The 23,717-nt window shown below is 36.1% G+C and overlaps 1 protein-coding gene across 2 annotated transcripts; it reads left to right on the top strand.

Annotated features, from left to right (window-relative positions):
- Window positions 1-2,373: 2,373 nt before the first annotated feature.
- On the top strand, window positions 2,374-21,139 carry LOC144980030 (uncharacterized). 2 transcript variants are annotated; one of them, XM_078927490.1, is made up of 6 exons: window positions 2,374-2,492; window positions 3,961-4,449; window positions 12,913-13,028; window positions 14,602-14,722; window positions 16,208-16,295; window positions 16,977-21,139. In XM_078927490.1, the coding sequence occupies exons 2-6, from the start codon at window positions 4,425-4,427 to the stop codon at window positions 19,720-19,722; spliced, it is 3,096 nt and encodes a 1,031-aa protein (XP_078783616.1). In that variant the 5' UTR covers window positions 2,374-2,492; window positions 3,961-4,424; the 3' UTR covers window positions 19,723-21,139. The 2 variants fall into 2 exon arrangements, with proteins under 2 accessions (XP_078783616.1, XP_078783615.1); XM_078927489.1 differs by having other exon boundaries at window positions 3,914-4,449.
- The last annotated feature ends 2,578 nt before the right edge of the window (window positions 21,140-23,717 follow it).

Raw genomic sequence — 23,717 nt, 5'->3', positions numbered from 1 at the left:
AGTGGGCCAATAAATTCGTAATTTTTACGATTTTTTTCTTAACTTTAAGTAGACAGAAGATGCATGATGAAGTTAAACTTGAGCTGCTAGATAGTGCGTGCAGTGCGACCATGTACAGTGTTTCACAGTTTCACAGCACGGTGTGATATTTTATGACACATGAATCGCAGTAATGATCTTTTTGTCATCGGTTAGGTGCCAGCATTGCTTTGGTACAGTCCACACTCTCCCAGTCCATAGTGATCTTGCCTTCACCTACAGGCAACGATAGTTAATTCTTTATCAACGGGTAAATTCAATGTAACCTTACAAAAAATGTGACCAGATCGGAGTTAAAATCAAGTCTAACCTTGACATAAAATTTTGATTACGATTAAAATCTGTATTGAAAAGAGTAGATTTTTGTTTCTTCACTAATTAACTGTTTTAATCTGGCGTTTGTGTTAGTTTTTGGCGTCACTGATGCTTTCATCAGACTCTTATTCGCAAAACTCATACACCTCCTCCTCTTTCTCCTTCTCAACCTTCTCCTCCTCCCCCTCCTCCCCCTCCTCTTCTTCTTCTCCTCCTCCTCTTCTTCCTCCTCCTCCTCCTCCTCCTCCTCCTCCTCCTCCGCCTCCTCCTCCTCCTCCTCCTTCTCCCCCTCCTCCTCCTCATCTTCTGCTTCTTCTTCACCATAGTCATCACTGTGTAAACTGAAACAATGGCATTAGCCTCAAATATCATAATCATCATTATTATCGTCATCATCATCATCATCATCATCATCATCATCGTTCTGATCATCATCTGTGTTATCGTCATCACGGGCACAGTAATATAAACATTTCATTTTAATAATTTTCTTGACTTACTATATCATGATGTTGTTACTGCTGCTATGTTTCGCTTGTTTTGTGTGTGTGTGTGTGTGTGTGGGGTTTTTTTTTTTTTTTTTTTTTTTAATTTTTATTGGGGGGGGGGGGGGGGGGGGTTGTAATAACGTTGAGTGAACCCTATAGATAGTATGCGCCTGGCTAAGAAGCTCACAACATTGCCATGAGGGTTGTTGTTTTGTTTTGTTTTTGTTGTTATTATTATCATTATTTTTGTTGCTATTTTTGTTTTCTTTTGTTTGTTTATTTTTATTTGACGTTATCACACCGGGAAATCAGTACACGTCGGCTACACCCATTAACACCTTCCTTACCCCTACTCTCCCAGTGATTACCTTCCTAAGATGGCCACTATGAGACAGAGGATACAATTATTTCACACGTGGGTGTGATTTTCGATGACACTGGGCGATCGTCTTGTTCACAGTGTCATCGGATGACTGCCAGCTCTATCAAAGTTCGGGGAAATCTGGAAATGCGATCTTGGTCTTTACTTCGTACCCAATAGGTAACGAGTTCGAGTCCTCGCCAAGCTGTGTGATATTGAATGGGCACCTTTATCTATTTATTTATTTATTTATTCATTCATCTATTTATTTATTTATTTATTTATTTACTTATTTATTTATTTATTTATGTATTAGATTCTAGGAACTTTTATACGAATAAAACTAAACAACGTCATTAAATTAAATATTTGTTCCTGTAGCTTGAAAGTGATATCAAAATTAATGTTTATTTTGAATTAATGAAACATTTTGAAGTTCATTTAAAATGTTGAAATTGTAAAACTATCAGACTCGAGTCCGAATTGCCACTGCTGAAAAAAGAAAAAGTATATATCATATTATGTATGCTCTATGTAGAGACTCGAATCTAATAATCGAATACAATAATTAATATGTGACGTGAAAGAAGTGATTCATTCATTCATTCATTCATTCATGCATGTACCCTCCCCCCCACCCCCCACCTCTCACCTATACCCACAAACTGTCTGTGGTTGCACGTCATCCTCACAACCAATGAGGAGGCTAACCACTGAAATCACAATAGGGTATCTCACCAATCCAACCACCTTGTCACCTTGCGCGATAGTAGATCACCACCTTACCGACACAAACTTACCTACCTACTTACTGTTTATCACTCCTACCGCCTACTTTAGGTCCACCCCCTACCCCCACCCCTACCCCGTCCCTCACCCATTGTCCTTCTTTCTACCGATCGCCTTCCATGTCAGTGGGCAGTACCTAATTTGCTTGTAAAAAGGCTCAATCATTGATTGGCTATACACGACTCGTCTCGCCACGAAAATGTGTGACCTGCTCGCAAGCAAACCACAAATCAAAAAGGTGAACTCGGTATTGAATTCATGAAATCATCCCCCCCCCCCCCCCCCACCCATTTTACCTCCCACCCACCGCCTCCCAAATTTACAAATAAAAGAAACATACACACAAACTTCCCCACCTTTATTTTTCCACCTTCTAAAAATGAAAACGTGAATTATGGATGTCAGTCATCATTCGACACTTTCACTGATGAGTGAGCAAGACGGAGCAGTGCTGAGTGTATTCTCCTAGCTAAGAAGATATTTCATTTGATGGGACATTGGTAATTTCTTCATACCATACAACCAGTATTTGGAACATTCTGGATTTATTCTATATATTATTACCTGTGTCATGGAATCCTCTTTTCTATTGCTTTATTAACTAATAGCTCGTTTCAATTTATTCTTCCAGCAACCTCTTTTATACTAAATAATATATAATATATAAATATGACAAAGGCAAAATTCAGTAACATCTTTAAAGAATGTCTAAAACTTTGATAAGTAGTCAATTCATTCAATAATTATTTTAAACTCTATTTTGAAAAAAGAATTGGATATCATTTACTGGAGAACGGTAGTGTTCAAATTCAATACAAGAATGATGATGATGATAATAATAGTAATTTTAAAAAATAAATAGATCCATGAAAATAAAATTAAAAAACAAAAACAAAATAATAATAATAATAATAATAATAATAATAATAATAATAATAATAATAATAATAATAATAATAATAATAATAATAATAATAATAATAATAATAATAATAATAATAATAATAATGATCATTGATTAACCGACAGTTACTTATTATTATTCCTCTAGAACTAATCATAATCATTAAGGGTTACATAGTCCAAAAGACATTCAATACCCTTTTGTTTTTGCAAATATGAATATATATTAGTTAAAAACAAATAAAAGATACGATCAAATTGATGCATGGTCATTATAAATGCTAGGAGATCAACTTAGGCCTAGTAGTAGACTTCAAATCTTTGTGTCAGTGAAAGTCATTTATTTAAAATTTTGACTTTACTGCGATCACTCTTTATAAAGTTAATTAAACATAAAACATAAAATTAGACTCGGTCTTGATCAGGGTTCACCACTAGCCAAAATAAATGTCAAGAAGGATCAAAGTTGTTAATATAATTCCCCTGTAAGTTTGTCTACAAAGCTATTTTTGAATACTTTAGTCTGACTGGTTCAAAATTAGTATATTAAAATGTAATTAAGTCTACAACTGTGTTGCATAGAACGAAATCGATGTCACTCAGATCATTTTTTTAGACAACCTATTTAATGATAAGTACTCACTAAATTCTTTCAATCAGACTTTACATGTTTAAGGTTACACATAGCTTTGTGTGTCGGTACGTTATATCCGACAGGTGGATGTTGTGAATATTTTCCCTAAATGATATGGTCAGAAACTTAAACAAATCACTTGCATTATATGGAGTTCTGTTAAAAACTCCTAAATTCTATTTTAAGTTTCGGTTTGTATTTGATCTTGATTATGTTCCAACTCCTAAAGTCAAACTCAATGTAATTAAAACTAAGACCTCTAGAATATACCTTTGTGATAAAATCGTGCATAGATTAGAAATTGTAATTGAAATTAAACCTAACATTTGTATTAAAATTGTATGCAATATGTGTTAATTCTTTTACATCTATTCTGGTCTCCAGATTTTTAAAATTTGTTTTATTTACCATTTAATTTGACTTGTGATTAGAGACACCCCGTGACTTGACTTTTCATAACACGCACAGTGTATGAGCAGTAACATTTATAACACAAGAAGAAACAACCATTTAAGAATATTAGAATTTGTGTTCATTTACAGTGACTTCAAATGAAAATTGGAGATATCTATCTAGTAGTTCAGTGAAAGCAAGTGGAAATATGTGGATTGAAGATCAAACTCCAACATCCCATCTTCATACTATTCAAAACAAATAAACGGTACCCACTCAACTAGTGAATTTTTAAACATTCGATAATCAAAGGAGTGAAAAGAAGGGATTGCTTATACTTTTTCTCATTGTATCTTGATAATATGACTTGTGTGCTGGCTGTCGTTGTAACATTTTTAACACAGTGATTATAAACCAAATAATGTGTTGACAACCAAGTGTTTCAAGAAGGTTTCTCTAGTCGATTCAGTTTGGAATATTCTATACACTCTGACAAAGCGACATGGCGGATAATGCTACGAAAAAACGTGAGTAATGCAATTAAACTAATAGCCTCTCATTAACCTCTTTCTATAACTCCTCCTTCCCCCCCCCCCCCCTCCACCTGCTTTTACCCCTTTTTTCGCCTTTCTCCCCCTGGGATCGATCTCGGATGAAGTCGGGATTATTTTCTGATTTCTTTCCCTTGTTCATCCTGGAAATGTCTCAACTGTCAAAAATATTGCACCTTGAAATAGTGGAGTACATAATGTACGACTCACGATTATTTCAATTTTGCATCTATAGATAGTTCGAAGATGACGCCACTCAGGTCTTTGTTATTGTTTCTTTGCCATCCGCGTTTATGAGTAATGCTCACTGAACTGTATTAACCCGACTATAAACGTTCATGGATACACACAGTTTTGTGTGTTGTTCCTATATACTTCCGGATGGCAATGTTATGAGCTTCTTAGCCAAGCGCATACTATCTATTGACTACGACTTGTGTATCATATATTATATCGATGTATATTTGATATTATAATGCATTATATAACCCATGGCTTGATGTAGTATGATCGCGGATCTTTCCTGTGTGGCACCTGTATATGGAAGTTCTTCCCTGCAGTGATTATTGGGTAGCTGGGCCTGTTAGATCTTGCGGAGAAGACTTTGCGAGAGACTGACATCCTATTAAAATAAAAAATGAGCTTTATATAGCGCAATATCCACAATGTGCTCAAAGCGCTTTACAAGGGGTCCCTGGTCAACAGCAACATTTAACATGTAGGACAGGACATGACGCCTGTTAGGCGATTTTACAATTTTTCGGACAAAGACAACGCTGTTAACGGCCAGGTACTCATTTTACACCTGAGTATGGTGAGAGAATGTGAGTAAAGAGCCTTTTCCAAGGACTCAACTATGCGCCGAGCGCGAGGCTCGAAACCAGGACCTTCCGATCCGAATGCGAGTGTCATACCAATAGACCACATAGCCGTCCTATACAAAGTGATGTATGCAATTTTTACTATCCGTTTAACACTGCAGAGACCGGAATAAACTCCAGCTTCATGGGGCCGATGGCTCTATAGGACTATAGTACGACTTACGATGCAACGTAATCTGAAGACTGACTGAAAGATAAAAAATGTTAAAGACAATAAGCGCAGAACTCATAATAATAATAATAATAATAATAATAATAATAATAATAATAATAATAATAATAATAATAATAATAATAATAATAATAATAATAATATAATAAGTTAAAAAAAAATTCATTCAATGAAGGCCTTTATTTCAACTTTGAATGTTGAGGCTAGAGTTCAATTTTGAGCATCAGAATCAACCGGACATAATTCCCCCTATGATAGGATCAATCACACCAATGTGCATACAGTTGAGCACAAATGTAATGAACACGCTTGAAACGATTTGATGGAAGTAACGGAGACGAGTATGTGCCCAATTATTTCCTTCTAAATAAAGAACAATAATTAACTAGTTAACTGCTGTACTCTAGAAAAACACGTAATTGTGCGTCTATGTGGTCTAGTGGTATGACACTCGCTTTCGGACCGGAAGGTCCTGGATTCAAGCCTCGCATAGTTGAGTCCTTGGAAAATACTCTTTACTCATTTTTATCTCGCTGTACTTAGGTGTAAAATGGGTAACTGGCCGTTAACAGCGTTGTCTCTGTCGGAAAAAAATGTATTATCGCCTTAAAGACGTCATGTCTCGTTCTAACTGTTACATGTTGCTGTTGGTCAGGGACTCTTTGTAAAACGCTTTGAGCACGTGTGGTGGATATTGCGCTATATAAAAACTCATTTTTTTAAAATTTGGCCTCAAAAATCTCGTCCTTCAAATATTGATGGATCCATATGACACTCAGCTCGGCAAAAACTCTCAAACCTGGGAATTCGCAAGGCAAATTGATGGGTAACGTTTTTTTTTTCTGCCTGGGGTTGTATTTATATCCGTGGTCAACCGTAATTGGGCTATCGGCTATGTGGTCTAGTGGTATTATGAAACTCGTCTTCGAATCGGGAGGTCTAGGGTTCGAGTCTCGCTTTGACCGCCGCATAGTTGAGTCCATGGGAAGGGATCTTTCCTCATATTCTCTCAACGTACTCAGGTGTAAAATAGCGTTGTCATGTCTAAAAAAAAAATTCGCCGTCTAGTTTCACATAGTAGGTGTTGCTGTTGGCCTGGGACCGCTTCTATAGCGCTTTGAGCCCGTGTAGTGCTCAAGTTTTTTTTTTCTTATTTCCTTTGTAGTTTACGACTTTGACTGACCTCTGGTCAAACATCACCGAGTGGCTGAGAAGTGTTCTCTATCCAGTCAAGAACAAGGATCTTTTCTCTGACTGGTTCCTTTAGGCCATTTCGTGTCATCTATGATGAAACTGTTGCATTTGTAGATCGATAGATTGTGTGAAGTTGACGTCACTCAGGTCTTTGTTATTGTTCTTTTTGCCATCCGCGTTTATGAGTAATTCTCACTAAACCGTAGTAACCAGACTATAAACGTTCAAGATTACTCTGTGTCTTCGTCCGGTATACTTCTGGATGGCAATGTTGTGAGATTCTTAGCCAAGCGCATGCTATCTATTCATCGTACGAGTTTCTTGATTTCTGTAGTTTGTGTGTGTGTGTGTGTGTGTGTGTGTGTGTGTGTGTGTTTACGACTATCACTGAAACGTTGCCGTTGTCGAGTAAATAAGAACTGGCCTCTTCTTCAACCAAGGACCGTTTCTTTGGTAGATATAATATTCCTTCAGGCAGTTTCGAACAGTAAATGTTGCATTTAAAGGTCATCAAATTTGACGAGGGATGTGATTTTTGTGGTATTAGATAATGTGTATTGTGTTGTCGAAAACGAACTGACCCATTGAACAACACCCATCAATGATTGGTAACGTTTTACTGTGAAGATCGACGACTAAAGAGTGTTTACGGGATGGCCTTTTACAAATTAACTATTAGTAGATAGTATACGAAAAGACTTGCTTAGCCTAATTTTCATCCTTCAGAGAAAACTGGTATTTATTATTATTATTATTATTATTATTATTATTATTATTATTATTATTATTATTATTATTATTATTATTATTATTATTACTATTATCATCATCATCACAAATATTATTATTATTATCATCATCATCATAAATATTATTATTATTATTATTATTATTATCATCATCATCATCATCATAAATATCTTTTTAAAATTATTATCTCATTTATTCAGTGTTCGAAAGAGGAAAATGCTTGTCTTCTTTGCAAATAAATAAATAAATAAGTTGATAACTGAATATAAAGAAACGATCTGGCTTTCAAATTAACCCGTTGCTCGTCGAGTGTTTTATCAGCTGGTTGAGCCGGGATTCCCTGAAGGTAGTTTATTTATATCTATTTACTGTCGCTCATCGCATTGTTGACGAGAACCGAAATTTACCAAGTGCGTGAACGAAATCAGATGTTGTGTATTGTGTAGCAAACAATGAGCTGAAGCTGAAGTCCCAAAGAATGATGACATAGCACCACTAACTTCTATAGAGCCTATCTGATAACCTTGCTTCAATGCACTGTGTGAAGTAAACAACCTACTATGATTGAAGTCCCCAAAACTAATGAGATACCACACTGTGGTCATCAATGACAATGACAAAAATAACGTTTGTCTGACGGGCTTTTGCAGAATGGCTCTATGTAACAGCAAAGGACGTGGTAATTATTGTCGTTGACTATAATAATAATATAGTGTTTGAAGAGGTCTTCACCGAAAAACAATGTCTATTATTTTAAAAGATCATTTGCCTTCTTCGGTTTACTCATAGATCTTTGTATCGCACAACGGATAATTGCAGACTCCTTCACATTCATGTTAAACTATAGTAAACAATGAAGCATTTCTTTTCAACTTAAAGTTTGGATGACACATTTATTCAAAAGGCCGAAGCTGGACTGTTAAGCGGAGTGAATAGGGCAGAAAAGTCGTGACGTCACACCGTCCACTCTTCCGGTTCCAAATTCATTGGAAGTGTATGTAACCAGTCTTTCAGAGGAATAATACTGACTATTTACATATATTGAATCATAAGGTTCATAATTTCACTATGAAACCAAAAGATCAATTATACAATGTATGTATCCAGTCCTCCATAAGACTGGTTTTACACTTCCAATGAGATTGGAACCACAGTTTTATTCCCTATTCTGCTTGTTTTTAAAGATGCAATTCTGAGATCAAATTATCGCCAGTTGTGGGATGCAAAATGAAAGAAACAATTTACACTATCAAACAATCTTATGTAAATCTAAAGTGTTATAGTCTAAAGAATAATTTTTAGATTTTGCTGCTCTGTGCTCTTGTGGAAAGACAATAGTAGTCGTTGATTTGATCTCATGGTTTGTTGTTAAAAAATGTTTAAAATTTGCTACGCGTTTAGGTAAAATAGTCACAAGATCCGTAGTGTAGCCTTGAACGATTGTTGTCTGATTGATATAATTCAGTGAAAACTAATCATTAACATGGTTGTCTAAAAACAAAAACACACGGCTGAGTGACGTCAATTTCGTTCTTTCTATAGACTGACTTAAAAATTGGTTTGTTGTCTTGCAAGTCGAGTGCTTTTTCAATTGATTGAGCTATCGGGTAACCGTGGCTAGAGGTACCGTAATTAAATTTTTAATGTAATTGGGGGGAGGGGGGTCATCGCATTTTTGAGGAGACTCGAGATGTGGCAAGTGTGTGCCGAAATCAATCGTGTTTTCTGCAGAGAACAATGATCTCATACTGAAGTCCCAAAGATTGATGACACTGCGACCATCGATGACAAAAGAATGTTTGTCTGGTGGATTTCTGCAGATTGGTCCTTTCAAAACGTACAAACTTGGTACGTAGTAATTGTCGTTGGCCAAATAAGGTTTGAAGAGATATTCATTGGATGGCAATGCCTAGATCTAGAAATGACTTTGGGTTTGAAACGAATATTTTTGTGTTCGTGGATAGCTCACACGGTAGAGCCACGCTCTCACCTGCCAGGCGGAGTTGTCGTACCAATAAGGTCGCAGGTTCAAACCCCACCACCGCCGCGAAAAAAATTTTTTATTCTCTATTGTCTTCTGGCACTTTTCTACTCACTTCATATCTTGTTAATGCCTATTGTTGTATGAAATCATTCGCCAGATTCATTTCACTCTACTGCATCTCACATCGGATAATTGCACACTCACTATGCTACACTTATTAAACGTATTTGTCTCTATCTAATTGTTCCTCTTAATTAGCACGTTTTTCTGTTGGTTTTTTTGTTTTCGAACTGCCGAAGGTGAAATTTTAAACGGTCGACATGAGAGTGGTCTCTGCTGAAAATTTTTAAAAAATAAATTGATAGCGCATTAAAACTTGACCTTGAGCTTTTTGCATTCCAGTCGTTGCAGATTCCTACTCGTAAAGATAGTATGCGCCTGACTCAGAAGCTCACAATATTGCCATCCGGAAGTATAACGGACCAACACACAAAACTATGTGTAACCATGAACGTTTATAAGTCTGGTTAATACAGTTTAGTGAGAATTATTCATAAACACGGATGGCAAAAAATAATGACAAAGACCTGAGTGACGTCATCTTCATACTATCTATAGTGTTGCTGTTGGTTTGAACCAATTGTTTTTGGGGTTTTTTATTGCTCTACATAAAAGCTCAGGTTTTTTATTCTTATTTTGAATTGAATTTGATTATATATTATGTCTGCTTTTCTGAAAAGCAAAACAGATACACCAAGAAGTAAGGTTGCGTCACATTATTAAATTTTTTTAAAAAATCCCTTTATTCATCCCATAGGGGAAATTTGTCTCTAGGGTCTATTCCAAGGGAAGACTGGGGTAAATCAGGCGTCAGCCGCAGTGCGGCGCCGAAAATTGAGCTATGGTGAGGTGACATGTTCAAGATCACACTGGTACCTTTCGGGTACGAAGCAAAGACTGTGCCACTGAGTTATGCGAAATATCCACTAAAAGTGCTCAAAGCGCTTTGCAAGGAGTCCTTAACCAACAGCAACACTTAACATGTAGAACAAGACACGATGCCTGTTAGGCGATATTACAATTTTTTTTCGGACAGAGACAACGCTGTTAAAGCCCAGGTACTCACTTTACACCCGAGTACGGTGAGAAAATGTGAGTATAGAGTCTTTTCCAAGGACTCAACTATGCGCCGAGCGAGGCTCGAACCCAGGACCTTTCGATCCGAAAGCGAATGTCATACCACAAGACCACATAGCCGAACAACATTGCTTGACTTTTGTGACAAGACGAAACACCGAGTAACAAACACTATGTTCTGAGCTGTATAGGAAATTCTCAATTAATTACTGGTCTATGGTGAAACATCATCGAATAGGTGAGAAGTGTTCTCTCTGGAAATCAAGTGTAAGATCCTCTTGTGTGTTCGTTGTTTGATTCCTCGAGGCATGAATGTCCTCGTGTGTACTACAATCAAATGCAACGTTTGCACTGTTGATTGTGCATTGTGTTCATCACGGACGATAACTCAAAAAGACATTGACCTCCTGCAATCAATTTTTTGACAATGGAATGTCGAGAGTGACCGTTCTTAACAAAAGACTGACATGAACAATGATCTTCTATGGTTGGTTGTGAATTGTGGTTGAGGCATGGTTGCCAGAAAATTATGAGAGAAAGAATGAAAGAAAAAGAAAAGATATATCTTTTTAAACAAAAAATCGAGTAAAGTAGAATTAAATGAATAAAAGTATAGATAGAAATATCGCAAAACACAATAATCATTATTCTTCTTCTTCTTCTTCTTCTTCTTTTTCTTCTTCTTCTTCTTCTTCTTCTTCTTCTTCTTCTTTTTCTTCTTCTTCTTCTTCTTCTTCTTCTTCTTCTTCTTCTTCTTCTTCTTCTTCTTCTTCTTCTTCTTCTTCTTCTTCTTCTTCTTCTTCTTCTTCTTCTTTTATTATTATTATTATTATTATTATTATTATTATTATTATTATTATTATTATTATTATTATTATTATTATTATTATTATTATTATTATTATTATCATCATCATCATCAATGCCATTATTATTTACGTGGTATCTCGGCGTTATGACTCATTGTCTTTATGAGTTGTGCGATTTGTGAGCAGAATTAATTTATCCATTCAAAAATGTGTTTTTCCATACACGATGTCCTCGTAATGTCCGTTGTACTTCCGGATGGCAATGTTTTGAGCTTCTTAGCCAAGCGCATACTATCTATACACATGTCCACCTACGCATTTCTTGCTATCTGAGCATATCGGGGGTGACAACAACAAAAATGAACTAAATTACTTCCCCAACCCATAATCCAGTTCATTTTGTTTACTTCTAATACAGAAAATTAACAAAAAATGAATAGATAAATAAATACATAAATAGATAGGTAAATAGATAAATAAATTATTTTATAACATTATCTTTTTATATCGTACTAAACCATTATTTTTAAATTTCATCATTTCTGACCGAGGATTTTGAATTGAAAATGGTATGCTGGCAACCCTTAATAAAGTGATCTTCAAAATAATATTATTATAACATTGTTGTTAACGGAGGTTCAATGATCTGCTACACTTTTTTGTCATCATTATAAGTGATTAATAGCGGTTGTAAAAACTCACGTTTGAGTCTTTTTTATCCTAATTTACTTGTCATCGTTATAAATGGATTCTCACAATCTTAACGTCGAGGTGAGTCAAATGTTTTGATGATCGGTTTTCGTCAATTAGATGAACTGATTTTCATTAGTTTGTCACCAATAACAGAAAAAAGCGAGGGGATGGGGAGGGGGTTGGAATTATATTTATTTACACAGTAAGCGGTTGAAGGCAGTCAATGGGAGCGATCTATATTCATATTTTCGTCCAACCTAGTCATCAATCACATGATTTGTTGCTGTACAACGATTGGACATTTCTCAATGCATCCAAACACGCTGCTTTGTTTATGAATGTTGTAAACGTACCCATGAGTCATGCTGAGCAAAATGACCAATTGTAGCGTTGGATATTTCTCAAATTGTGAACACTTTTCACTATGTGGGTCATTTTGAGCACACTTTGCAATGTGACCAATGATCTCGAGCACATGGAGATTAAAATATAGATCGTGCCCATTGTCTATTGCTATGTTGTTTTTTTTAAAGACAGCTTGGTTGTTATTAGCATGCGATCGTCGTTTGCTGCTCACCCGTTATGGCTGGCAAAAAGATGACGTATTATTATTGTCAACAATCATATAAATAAATAACATGTTATGTTCGCCATTCGTCAATAAATTCAAATCGACCCAATGTTGTAGTGATTGATCACTTCCGAGCTCTGAGGGTATTCAATTCTCTTTTTGTCACCACCACTACCATCACCATCATCAACATCATCATAATCACAAACCCCCCCCCTCCCCCTCCCCCTTCCATTATATCTCCCCAGCCCCAACCCTTCCCCAAACGTGTGCTGTCTGTGGAGAGACATCAAACCAAGTGGCCATTCATTATGCTCGACTGTTGTGTAACGGTTGCCGAGCATTCTTCAAGAGAACTGTTCAGGTAAACTTTTTTTTTTTTGGAATGCTTGTTGCTCAATTAATTGATCTTTGAGATATTAAAAGAAGGAACTTTAGTAACTTATAGTTAATTGCATTATCACACGCCTTTTTATATATTCATATATGTATTTATTTATATCTATCTATCTATCTGTCTATCTATCTATCTATCTATCTATCTATCTATCTATCTATCTATCTATCTATCTATCTATCTATCTATCTATCTATCTATCTATCTATCTATTATCTTATCTATCTATCTATCTATCTATCTATCTATCTATCTATCTATCTATCTATCTATCTATCTATCTATCTATCTATCTATCTATCTATCTATCTATCTATCTATCTATCTATCTATCTATCTATCTATCTATCTCATCTATCTATCTATCTATCTATCTATCTATCTATCTATCTATCTATCTATCTATCTATCTATCTATCTATCTATCTATCTATCTATCTATCTATCTATCTATCTATCTATCTATCTATCTATCTATCTATCTATCTATCTATCTATCTATCTATCTATCTATCTATCTATCTATCTATCTATCTATCTATCTATCTATCTATCTATCTATCTTATCTATCTATCTATCTATCTATTCTATCTATCTATCTATCTATCTATCTATCTATCTATCTATCTATCTATCTATCTATCTATCTATCTATCTATCTATCTATCTATCTATCTATCTATCTATCTATCTATCTATCTATCTATCTATCTATCTATCTATCTATCTATCTATCTATCTATCTATTATCTTATCTATCTATCTATCTTCTATTCTATTCTTTCTTTCTTTCTATCTTTCTATTCTTCTATCTTCTATTTTCTTTTCTATCTTATTTATTCTATTCTATTTTTTTTTTATCTATTATTTATTATTTATTTATTTTCACTTATTTGTTTATTTCCGCTCAATGTTGCACCCTACATTATTCCAGTTTCAGCCCCCCTCAATCTTATCTATCTGTCTATCTACCTAATTCAAGCTAATTCCCCTCAACCATATTTATTTATTTATAATAAATACATTTAAAAACTCCCTTTATTAACCTCTATGGGGAAATGTGTCTTGAGGGTCTATTCCAAGGGAAGCCTGGAATAACCCAGGCGTCAGCCGCAGAGCAGCGTCGCAAAGTGACCTAGGGCGAGGTGACTTGCTCAAGGCCACATAGCGCGGCGGGTGATCGAACTCGGTACTTTTTGAGTAAGAAGCAAAGACCGTACCGCTGAGCCACGCTGCTATTTCATTAAGTATTTTAGCAGCAACAGTAATCTTGAAGAGGAAATTTATTATTTTCCCTTGCAACAACAACAAAAAAAAACTGTCTTTCGTTTAACATCGCATTTTAAAGTCGGGTATATCCTTGTTACACTCATAGCACTAATAACAAAAATACAAGATAAATAAACTGACAAATATGCAGAGAGAGAGAGAGAGAGAGCGAGAGAGAGAGAGAGAGAGAGAGAGAGAGAGAGAGAGAGAGAGAGAGAGAGAGAGAGAGACGGGGATTTTAATCATTTGGGCCATTTGTATATTCCACAGGGTAAAATGAAAGTGACGGATTGCAAGCTTAGAGGAGAGTGTAAAGTGAATCCGGCCTCCCGTAAAGACTGCAAGCCTTGCCGGTACCAGGCCTGTCTTAGAGCTGGTGTGGACATCAACAGTGAGTTTAGTATAGATAGAATGAAGTTGACGTCCCTTGGGTCTTTGTTACTGTTTTTGCCATCCACTTTTATGAGTAATTCTCACTAAACTGTATTAACCAGACTATAAAATTTCAAGGTTACACATCGTTTTGTGTGTTGGTCCGTTATACTTCCGGATGGCAATGTTGTGAGCTGCTTAGCCAGCGCATACTATCTATACTATAGATTGAACGAAATTGAAGACACTAAACTCTTTGTTATTGTTTTTAGCCAGCCACTTTTAAGAGTAGTTCTCACTAAGTTCTAGCAATCAAACTATAGAAGAAACGAAATTGACGCCACTAATAATAACAAATCTGACTCTTTTGACAAGCAATTTTACCCTTTTGTGTGTGTTGAGGTTAGTAGCTTTGGTTAAATCCGGCTGGCGAATGTGTGAGTGTTTATGGCGAAGCGCAATGCAGCAATAAAGGACAGACGAGTTGTTTTAATCTCAAATGGGCCATCCCACATTATAAAAAAATATTTTTATTATAGTATTTGATCTATTTAATTCAATGATTCATTTTTTAAGTATCTATTTTTTTTTGGGGGGGGGGGGGTAGATTAAAAGGTTAACATGAATCATTGATTTTGTATGCGGAAATGCTTGGCCATTTAAAAAGAAATGAGAGAAAGTGAACATATTATTATCATGAGTTTTAAAGATGATGGGTCAATCCAAGTTCCTTAGAAAACCCCTTATGTAATCAAAATTTGTTGCTGTTGTATCTGCTGCTGCTGCTGTTGTTGTTGCTGGTGATGTTATTGGTGGTGGTGGTGGTGATGATGATGAAGATTATGGTTTTGTGGGTGATGCTTTCTTAAAAATAGTTTTGTTTATCATGCACAATGGGAGCGATGTATATTTATGTTTTTGTAAAACCGAGTCATCAGTCAGATGATTTGCTGCTGTCCAACCATTGGATATTTCTTAACAAATGTAAACACCCTGCTTTGTTTATGAAAATACGCTTTAACAGTCGTAACGTGACTTCTCTCGTAATGACGCATGTAACTGGTTCTAAACTATCGGAACAATGGCGGACGCCCTTATGAAATATTTCTCCGACGAGCATAAAAGCCTATCCAGAGGGAAAAAAAAAACATACATCTGATCATGTCTTGACTTCTACACATTCGGATCACAAGACATATGAAAAGTTCTAGCCAGCACGAAGAATAAAAAGTACCGATTTTCTTTGTTTAGAACCACGATGACCGCCGTTGCTGGGCGACATGAAATCAGACTATTGAATCCAATTGTGAACATACCCATGTCTCAAGCTGAACAAAATGACCAATCGTGATGTTAGATATTTCAAAAGCTGTGAACACTTTTCACAATGTTGGTCACTTTGAGCACATTTATTTACAATGTGACCAATGACCACCAGCCCATGGAAAGGTACTTTAGCTCACCCCCCATTTACATAGACTGGGTTACTTTTTCTTTTCATCAGAGGTCCAGCCAGCAAGGGAATCGAGTTCCGACTCAACTTGTAGAGAGCGTAAGACAGAGGAAGATGACGAGTCGTCATCGAGGAAATCGTGAGTAATTTTTATCATATATGATTTAAATATTTATACGCTCAGCCTCGAAATTTGACAAGGTACGAATGATTATTCTCGTACAAGAAAGAAGAATTCAAAAAAAAAATAATTTGAAAATTAGGCCTTCATCATATCTGAGATTCGATTTGAAGTCGAGTCGGCCTGCCACAAATTTTTTTTTTTGCATGTCATAAGTCTTTTGTTCCTTTTTAAATTTTTTTTATTTTTATTTCGTTGAGTCAAGATTTTAAAAGTAAAGATATTTCCATAAAGCAAGATCTGTAATATAAATATTATACTCTTAACGGGGTTGGGAGGCCGTTTTGCCACATTCGGATTTTTCCTCTGTATTTTTTTTTTATCAAAATTATTCGAAGAAGCAATGAAAATATTCAGAAAATATGTATGAGACGAAACTAAATTTCGGTACATTTAGCCTAAGTAAAAAGAGTTTAAAGTTAACAATCTATGTTAGTAAAGATGGAGCTAATTTGTTGTTTGTTGAGACAAATTATTCTCCTGTCAATAAAATTATGAAAGTTATGATATGCTGTTTTATCGATCTAAATTTGGCATCATAAAGATGACAAAAAACTAATTTCTCTAGATCAATTAAAAAATATTTATTTACTTATGCTTTTCTTAATTTGTGTTTCTGTTTGGAAATCTCCCTACCAGAAAATCAAGATTGGAGGCCGCCCCTTCGATGGTTCCGGAACAATTTCAGTACCCCAATCACCACTACCCCGTCAACCCCCATCAACATGTCGCCTTCCCTCATCTCTTCTCCATGACAACTACGGTCTCGCCAGCTTTGCCGGCAATTTTACCCCCGACAAATCCAAAACTTTTCCCGGCTCCCTTTCTTAGCCCATTCAATCCTCCCTATCACCACCTTCACCAATCACATTACATGTCTGCCACGGCTACACCAAACAGTGATAATGGTACCAGTACCTTAATCCGTCCAACACCCATCAACAATACGGCTAACTTCGGATTCAACACTTTCAATATACACCACTACAACAACAACACCACCACCAGCAGCAGTAGTAGTAGCAATAATGGCAACCACAGCAATCTCTACCAGCACCTCCATCCCAACCATCATCCCTCCCTCTCAGCCATGGCATCCAGTCATGTTATCCCTTTTATCAGGGCAACTCAAGGTCAAGGTCAAAATATTCCTGAGCATCTCGTCAACCTGCAACCTTCTCATGGAAACATAAAAAACCTTGTCAGCGTCCACAATCAAACCCACAATGTAAACCACCAACAACAACAACACCATTTGGTGCCAGAAAAGTTACAATCTCATTCTGTCTTTGATATTCAACAACATAATAAAGCCAAACAAACATTTCCCGGATATGACCTTACCCGACGGTCATTAATTAATGTTCATGACAGTAACAGCCAATCGACATCGTCCTTGCTTTCCCCAAAAGTGGAAACAGCATATCTCCCCGTAAACAATGAAAATTTTGCAAATTCAGCCGCGTATTTAAAGGGAATGACTGAATTGACGAAATGGAACAACCTTTTATTAAGTTCTTCAAAAGCAGACGAGAAAAATAACCCACAAAAATCGTCAACTTTCATGATCGACACATTGTTGGAGCAACATGACAACATGGACAGTACCACCACCATCTCTAAAAGCACAAATGATATCGTCAAAACAACAACACATCAAGAAGTCACAACCTCTAGTCATAAAGAACATACTGTAAAAACTACTGCAACCACTTACAAACAAGAATCTAACGATGAAAGAGACAATGTTGATGTCGTGACGACAACAGAAGATTCGAAAAGCTCTAGTTCTGAAATTCACTCAACAACGTTCCACAATCAAAAATGTGGAGAAAAGCTTAGAAATAAGTCGTCTGATATTCTCATTGTCGATTATGATCAGGAGGCAAATTGCGCTGAAACAATTGACATTTCCAGAATTTTGCCCCCAACTTTTAATCATGACAATACAGATAATAATGATGACGAAATCTTTACTTATCCAGATGCACAGCATCAGTCAATGATTCGATACCATTCAAATGATTCTCACAAAAGATCTGAAATCTTTAGTACTGCAAGAGAAAGACTAACCTCAACGCCCAACCAGAAAAAGCATCCATCTTGTGATTCACCGGAAGTGGAACTCAACGTTGTTGATATCACTAACACGCCCTCTCCTATAGACACCAATGGTGAAAATTCATCCGATTCCGAAAGTAATAGTGAGGAAAATAATGAAGAATTTCGATCCATACAACAGAAAAGTGATGGTTATGACGTACCACATTCTAGCCTTAATTCACCCGTTCAGATAGATCTTAAGATGTCACCAGAAGATGAAACTAATTCAGAAGGAAGTTCATCGGGAAAGAATGCGAACTCTTCATATGACGATGTAAAGAATGCAACATACTTGGTCACAGTTGAGGATAAGTCCGAGTCTAAAAGCGTAACATTTCAGAATGGCTTCTCTCGAGATGAAAGTGATGATAGTGGTGTTGCGAGTCGAAGTCACAGCTACAATAATTCGTCTTTAACTGCCTCGTCGTCAACAACATCGATATCTAAAAACAACTCGACCTCTTTTGACTCTAAAACAAAAGAAAGTACTTCATTCGAAGAAATTATTTCCCCTGACCAAGTACAAAAGACACCAAATGTTGTTATCTCTCAAATACACAATTACAAATCAGAAAGTGATTCTTTTAATATTAACCACAATTCATATAACACCGGAAACGATAAATCAGACTCAACCTCAAATCTAGACAATGAATCCAACAACAGTTACTCATCTGGTTTAGAATCTCGTGGATCTTATTCGGATTTTCCCTCCTTAAAACGTTCTACCCCGAGAAAGTGGAAGAGATTTTCCTCCAACGAAAATTTAAAACTTGTTAATCCAATTAACTCCCCAAAGAGGGTGAAATGTGTGTCACCAGTCTTGAAAAGCCCTTCTAAAGGTGAAGGCTCTGATGCCACGGCATGTCAAAGTATCGAGAAGGATTGTAAAGACGAAGAACTGAGGGCCAGCCGAGAACGTTTAGGTGAAATCAAGAACTTTGAAAATTGTACGAATGAGACCAACAACAAGCATTCCCATATCCCTCTGGATTCAGATAGCAAAGTTTCAGATCCCTCAAACAATGACAGATTATTGCCGAAATTGTTAGAAAATTCCAATAATGATTATGATAAGGACAAGGATTCAGTCAAGGGACATAATTGTGCTAATTCTGATTCATCACAAGCTAAAACGAGTAGCGTCCCATTAGAAACCGCCTCTATTTCGTCTTTTCTTGATTCGATTATTCAGCGAATTCGAAACGCCGATTCGGATACCGAAGTGAGTAAAGCAAAACAAGAATTGGAAAACTTTTACAGTACCTCTGACTACAAATGAATATTGACACTTTACAGTCGTGGTAGTTTCCATCTCATTCTGACTTTCTAGTTTACCGCTTCCACAAAGAAAGCAATGAGAGAGATTAGACCTGTCTCCAATGCTCTTTCCTCTCCGTCGTGGTTATAACGATGCAAAAGCTGATTATGATGAAAACAGCAAAAATTTAACCGGATTACAAATGAAATGCATTATGTGTTTGTTCTCAATGGCAAGTTCCTTGGAATTCGATAAATGTGCACTGGACGGATATCGTAATTGGGACATTAATATTAATTGTATGGTGAAAGAAGCCTTATAACTCGAAAGCAGGTCAGTGACAAAAAGGAAAAAAAATGATTCTAATAATAATCTGACCCCCTCCCCTGCAGTAAAACGGACAAAGGAAATTTACCTTTCACACATGATTGGTGGTGGTGTCAGGGGCGGGACATGGGGACTAGCCATTTCGGTGTAAGCAAAATGAATTAATTGTTGACTGATTGATTGATGGGTTATATTATTTATTGATCTATTAACTGTTGAAGAACTTTTAGGAGGATATAGTTTCATGGAACGAGTAGGCCTACATAAAAGTTATGACACCATTTGTTACAGTGAATAACATAATCAGTCGTGTGGTGAAAAGGTTTGAACTGAGATATTGCCAAGTTTAGCGAGAAGGTCAATTTTTTATCCAAAATGAGTTCATGTCATCAATAATAAAATCAGCCCGTTTTGTACATCTTTGGGAAATATCAAAGCTTAATTTCACTTCTAAATATTGTTTACAGTTAGTCAAGTTGAAAATGTATGAAATTTGAGAAAAGTTGCTGGATACCTTTCCCATACATCTGACCATAACTTCATGAAAAATCACCCAATTTACTTCAAATAAAGATTAAAATGCTCTGGGAAGCATTTTCTATCAGAAAATGAAAAAAAATGCAAATCCTAATTTTTCACCTTACGACTGATTATGTCATGCACTGACACATTTAACGAATGAATGAAATGATTGTTGGGTGAAAAGTTAATAAATGGAAATGAATAGAAGATAGAGTGGATGCTTTGAATGAACAACAGATGAATGAAGTGATGAGTGACAGGTTTAATGTACATATTCAAATCTAAAAAATAGATAAATATAAGGATGGATGGATGGATGTTTGGTAGGGTGGATGGATGGTTGAATAAATATGTACGTGTGGAATGATATATGGATGGGTTGACGGATGAGTGGATGGATGTATAGATGGATGGATGGATGTTTGAAAGGGTGGATGGATGGATGAATAAATATGTACAGTTGGATGAGTGGATAGATAGATGGATGAAAAAGAACAAAACTTTTTATCTGTTTCTACTGCTTACCTGAATGGTGATCTTTGTAATTTTATTTTTCAGTTATTTAAATAAAAAATAAAAAATAAATAAAAGTACAGTACAACAAAACAAAACGAAAAGTATATTTTTAGTATGCTGTTAATCCTGTGTTGACCTTCGACCGAGTATGAATGCATACTTCATATTCTCTTGTGGAATTAAAAGGTTAGTTCTCTCTCTCTCTCTCTCTCTCTCTCTCTCTCTCTCTCTCTCTCTCTCTCTCTCTCTCTCTCTCCTCTCTCTCTCTCTCTCTTCTCTCTCTCTGTCTATCTATCTATCTATCTCGTTCTCTCTTCTCTTCTCTCTCCCCCCTCTCTCTCTCTCTCTCTCTCTCTCTCTCTCTCTCTCTTTCTTTCTTTCTTTATCTCTCACTAACTCCGAAAAAAATGTCTATTAACGGACGTGGGCTGGGCCAGGAGACCACTCTGTGTCTTCCATCATCCTTCCATCTCTTTTCAAACTACTTTCTGTTCTTGTCATAGAATGAGTTAACTGGTTTTGCCCTAGCCCTGTCTGGAAACCTTGACTGAGAAGGAAAGAGTTAAATTATATTGTATCTTCTTGGTGAGATAATATATTTCTCTCCTATAATGGGTGAGGTATTTTGACCCCAAGAGGTCACTTGCTGTGTCTTCTAACCCCCTATATGTTTCTGAGCTGCTTTCTGTCGTTGTCTTGGAATGGGATTATTGGTTTTGTCCCGACCTTTACCGGAGTCCTTGGTTGAGAGGTGAAAAGTCAAATGTATAGTGTTAGTTTTTGGAGGTGGTATTTTATTCTTTTGTTATGTACTGACTATTATATGTTGTTTTTTCTTTGTTTTTTGTTGTTGTTTTTTTGTTTTTTTTTTTTGTTTTTTTGTTTGTTTTGGTTTTGTTTTGTTTTTGTTTTGCTTTTTTTTTTTTTTTTTTTTTTGGGGGGGGGGGGGGGGTATATATCTTGTAAACACCTGAGTATGTTCCTCTGAGTAGGATCTTGTATTGGTGTCTGGATGAGACTTTTAGGTGATCTCAAATTAAGTACGCGGATAGTAGGCTTTCGGAATCTACATCTATTCCCGATTTGAAACAATTCCTTTTTGTCTTATTTGATTTGTTTTTGTTCTGTTTTGTTGTTTTTGTTTTGTTTTTTGGAGGGGGGGGGGAGTTTGCATTGTTTTGTTTTTTTTTTTTGGGGGGGGGGGGTTGTTGTTCTTTTTGCTTTTTTTGGTTAGTCCTGATATTGTGAGTAGATTGAACTTTTTCCGTGGTTTCAGGCTAGGCCCGTTGATAGATTGTTCTTGCAATCCATTTTTGATCCATGTTTGATCTGGTCTCTTTGTGTTACTTTTTCTCTGATGCTTTTCACTTTTCTCTGCAGATAAGTAGTTGTGCCAAAAGGTCGTTTTCGTAATATTTTTCGACAGGAAAAGCAAATTTAAGTTATTGTGAATAATTATGGAATGATAATTTCTATGTTTTCAATAATCTAAGCACCCCAAAACCTTATTGTGTGCAGCAAATAAATAAATAAATAAATAGATTATCAAAGTTGATCAGCGAGAAGGACAAGTAAGATTCTCAAAGTGTTGAAATTGTGTGGATAAAACATTGACTTTCTCCACAATTTTTCATCACTGGGGGAATTTTTTGACAGCTTTTCGTTTGGTGCCAGTCTCTCAGGGTTCTTGTTCTTGTTGTTGTTGTTGTTGTTGTTGTTGTTGTTGTTGTTGTTGTTGTTGTTCTTGTTTGTATTTTGCTTTTTTTGTTCTTTGTTTTTGTTATGGTTTTACTTTTTAATTAATCTTGTGGTATGATACTCATCGTTGGAATGTCCAGGGTTTGAATCCCGCTCTGAATCGCGCATGGTTGAGGAAAAGGCTCTTTACTCACATTCTCTCACCGTTAATCAGGTGTAAAATGAGAACCTGGCAGTTACTGTGTCGAGGGAAAAAATGTAATATCGCCTAGCAGGCGTCGTCATGTCTCGTCCTGCAGGTTAAATGTTACTGTCAGGAAGGGACCTCAAACGCCCTGAAATTCTTTACGGAAGTCATTCTATGTCTAAACAGAAACATGATTAATTTTCAGTTTTAAAATTTTCTGTAATCGAATAAAAGAAAATAAGAAAAACAAAACCAAAAACAAACAAACAAACAAACAAACAGAAATAAAACAAACAAAAAAAAAAAACAAACCAGGCCCATTGTATGACAAGTAGCCAAGTCCTCTTGTGACAGGCAAACCCTTTGTTATTTACCTTACTTGGAAAGGCCGCATTCCGAGAGAAGAACCAGGTGACGACTAACAGGCGTCATGTCCCGTCCTAAATGTTAAATGTTGCCGTTGGCCAGGGACCCCTTGTAAAGCGCTTTGAGCACATTTAGTAGATATTGCTCTATATACAGGCTCAATTTTTAAAAAAAGTTACCTTAGAGTAAAAAAAAGTAATAATAATAATCTTGAGCATTCATGGAGCGCAATATCCACTAGACAGGCTCAAAGCGTTTTACAAAGTATCCATGACCAACAGCAACACATAACAAGTAGAACGAGACATGACGCTTGATAGGCGATATTACAGGGGTTTGTTTTTTTTTCCTTCAAAGACAACGCTATTAACGACCAGGTAATCATTTTACAAATGGATGA

Source organism: Berghia stephanieae, chromosome 9 (assembly GCF_034508935.2).
Source record: "Berghia stephanieae isolate SIO BIC M18660-M18661 chromosome 9, UCSD_Bste_1.3, whole genome shotgun sequence".
In the NCBI taxonomy this organism is placed as follows: Eukaryota; Metazoa; Mollusca; class Gastropoda; order Nudibranchia; family Aeolidiidae; genus Berghia; species Berghia stephanieae.
This window is presented reverse-complemented; position numbering and strand designations above follow the sequence as displayed.

Excerpts from the sequence above, each read along its gene's own strand:
- LOC144980030 (XM_078927490.1), top strand. The coding sequence starts at position 4,425 with ATGGCGGATAATGCTACGAAAAAAC. Across the intron at positions 14,723-16,207 it reads AGCTGGTGTGGACATCAACA|AGGTCCAGCCAGCAAGGGAA; the intron begins GTGAGTTTAGTA and ends TCTTTTCATCAG. Across the intron at positions 16,296-16,976 it reads GAGTCGTCATCGAGGAAATC|AAAATCAAGATTGGAGGCCG; the intron begins GTGAGTAATTTT and ends TCTCCCTACCAG.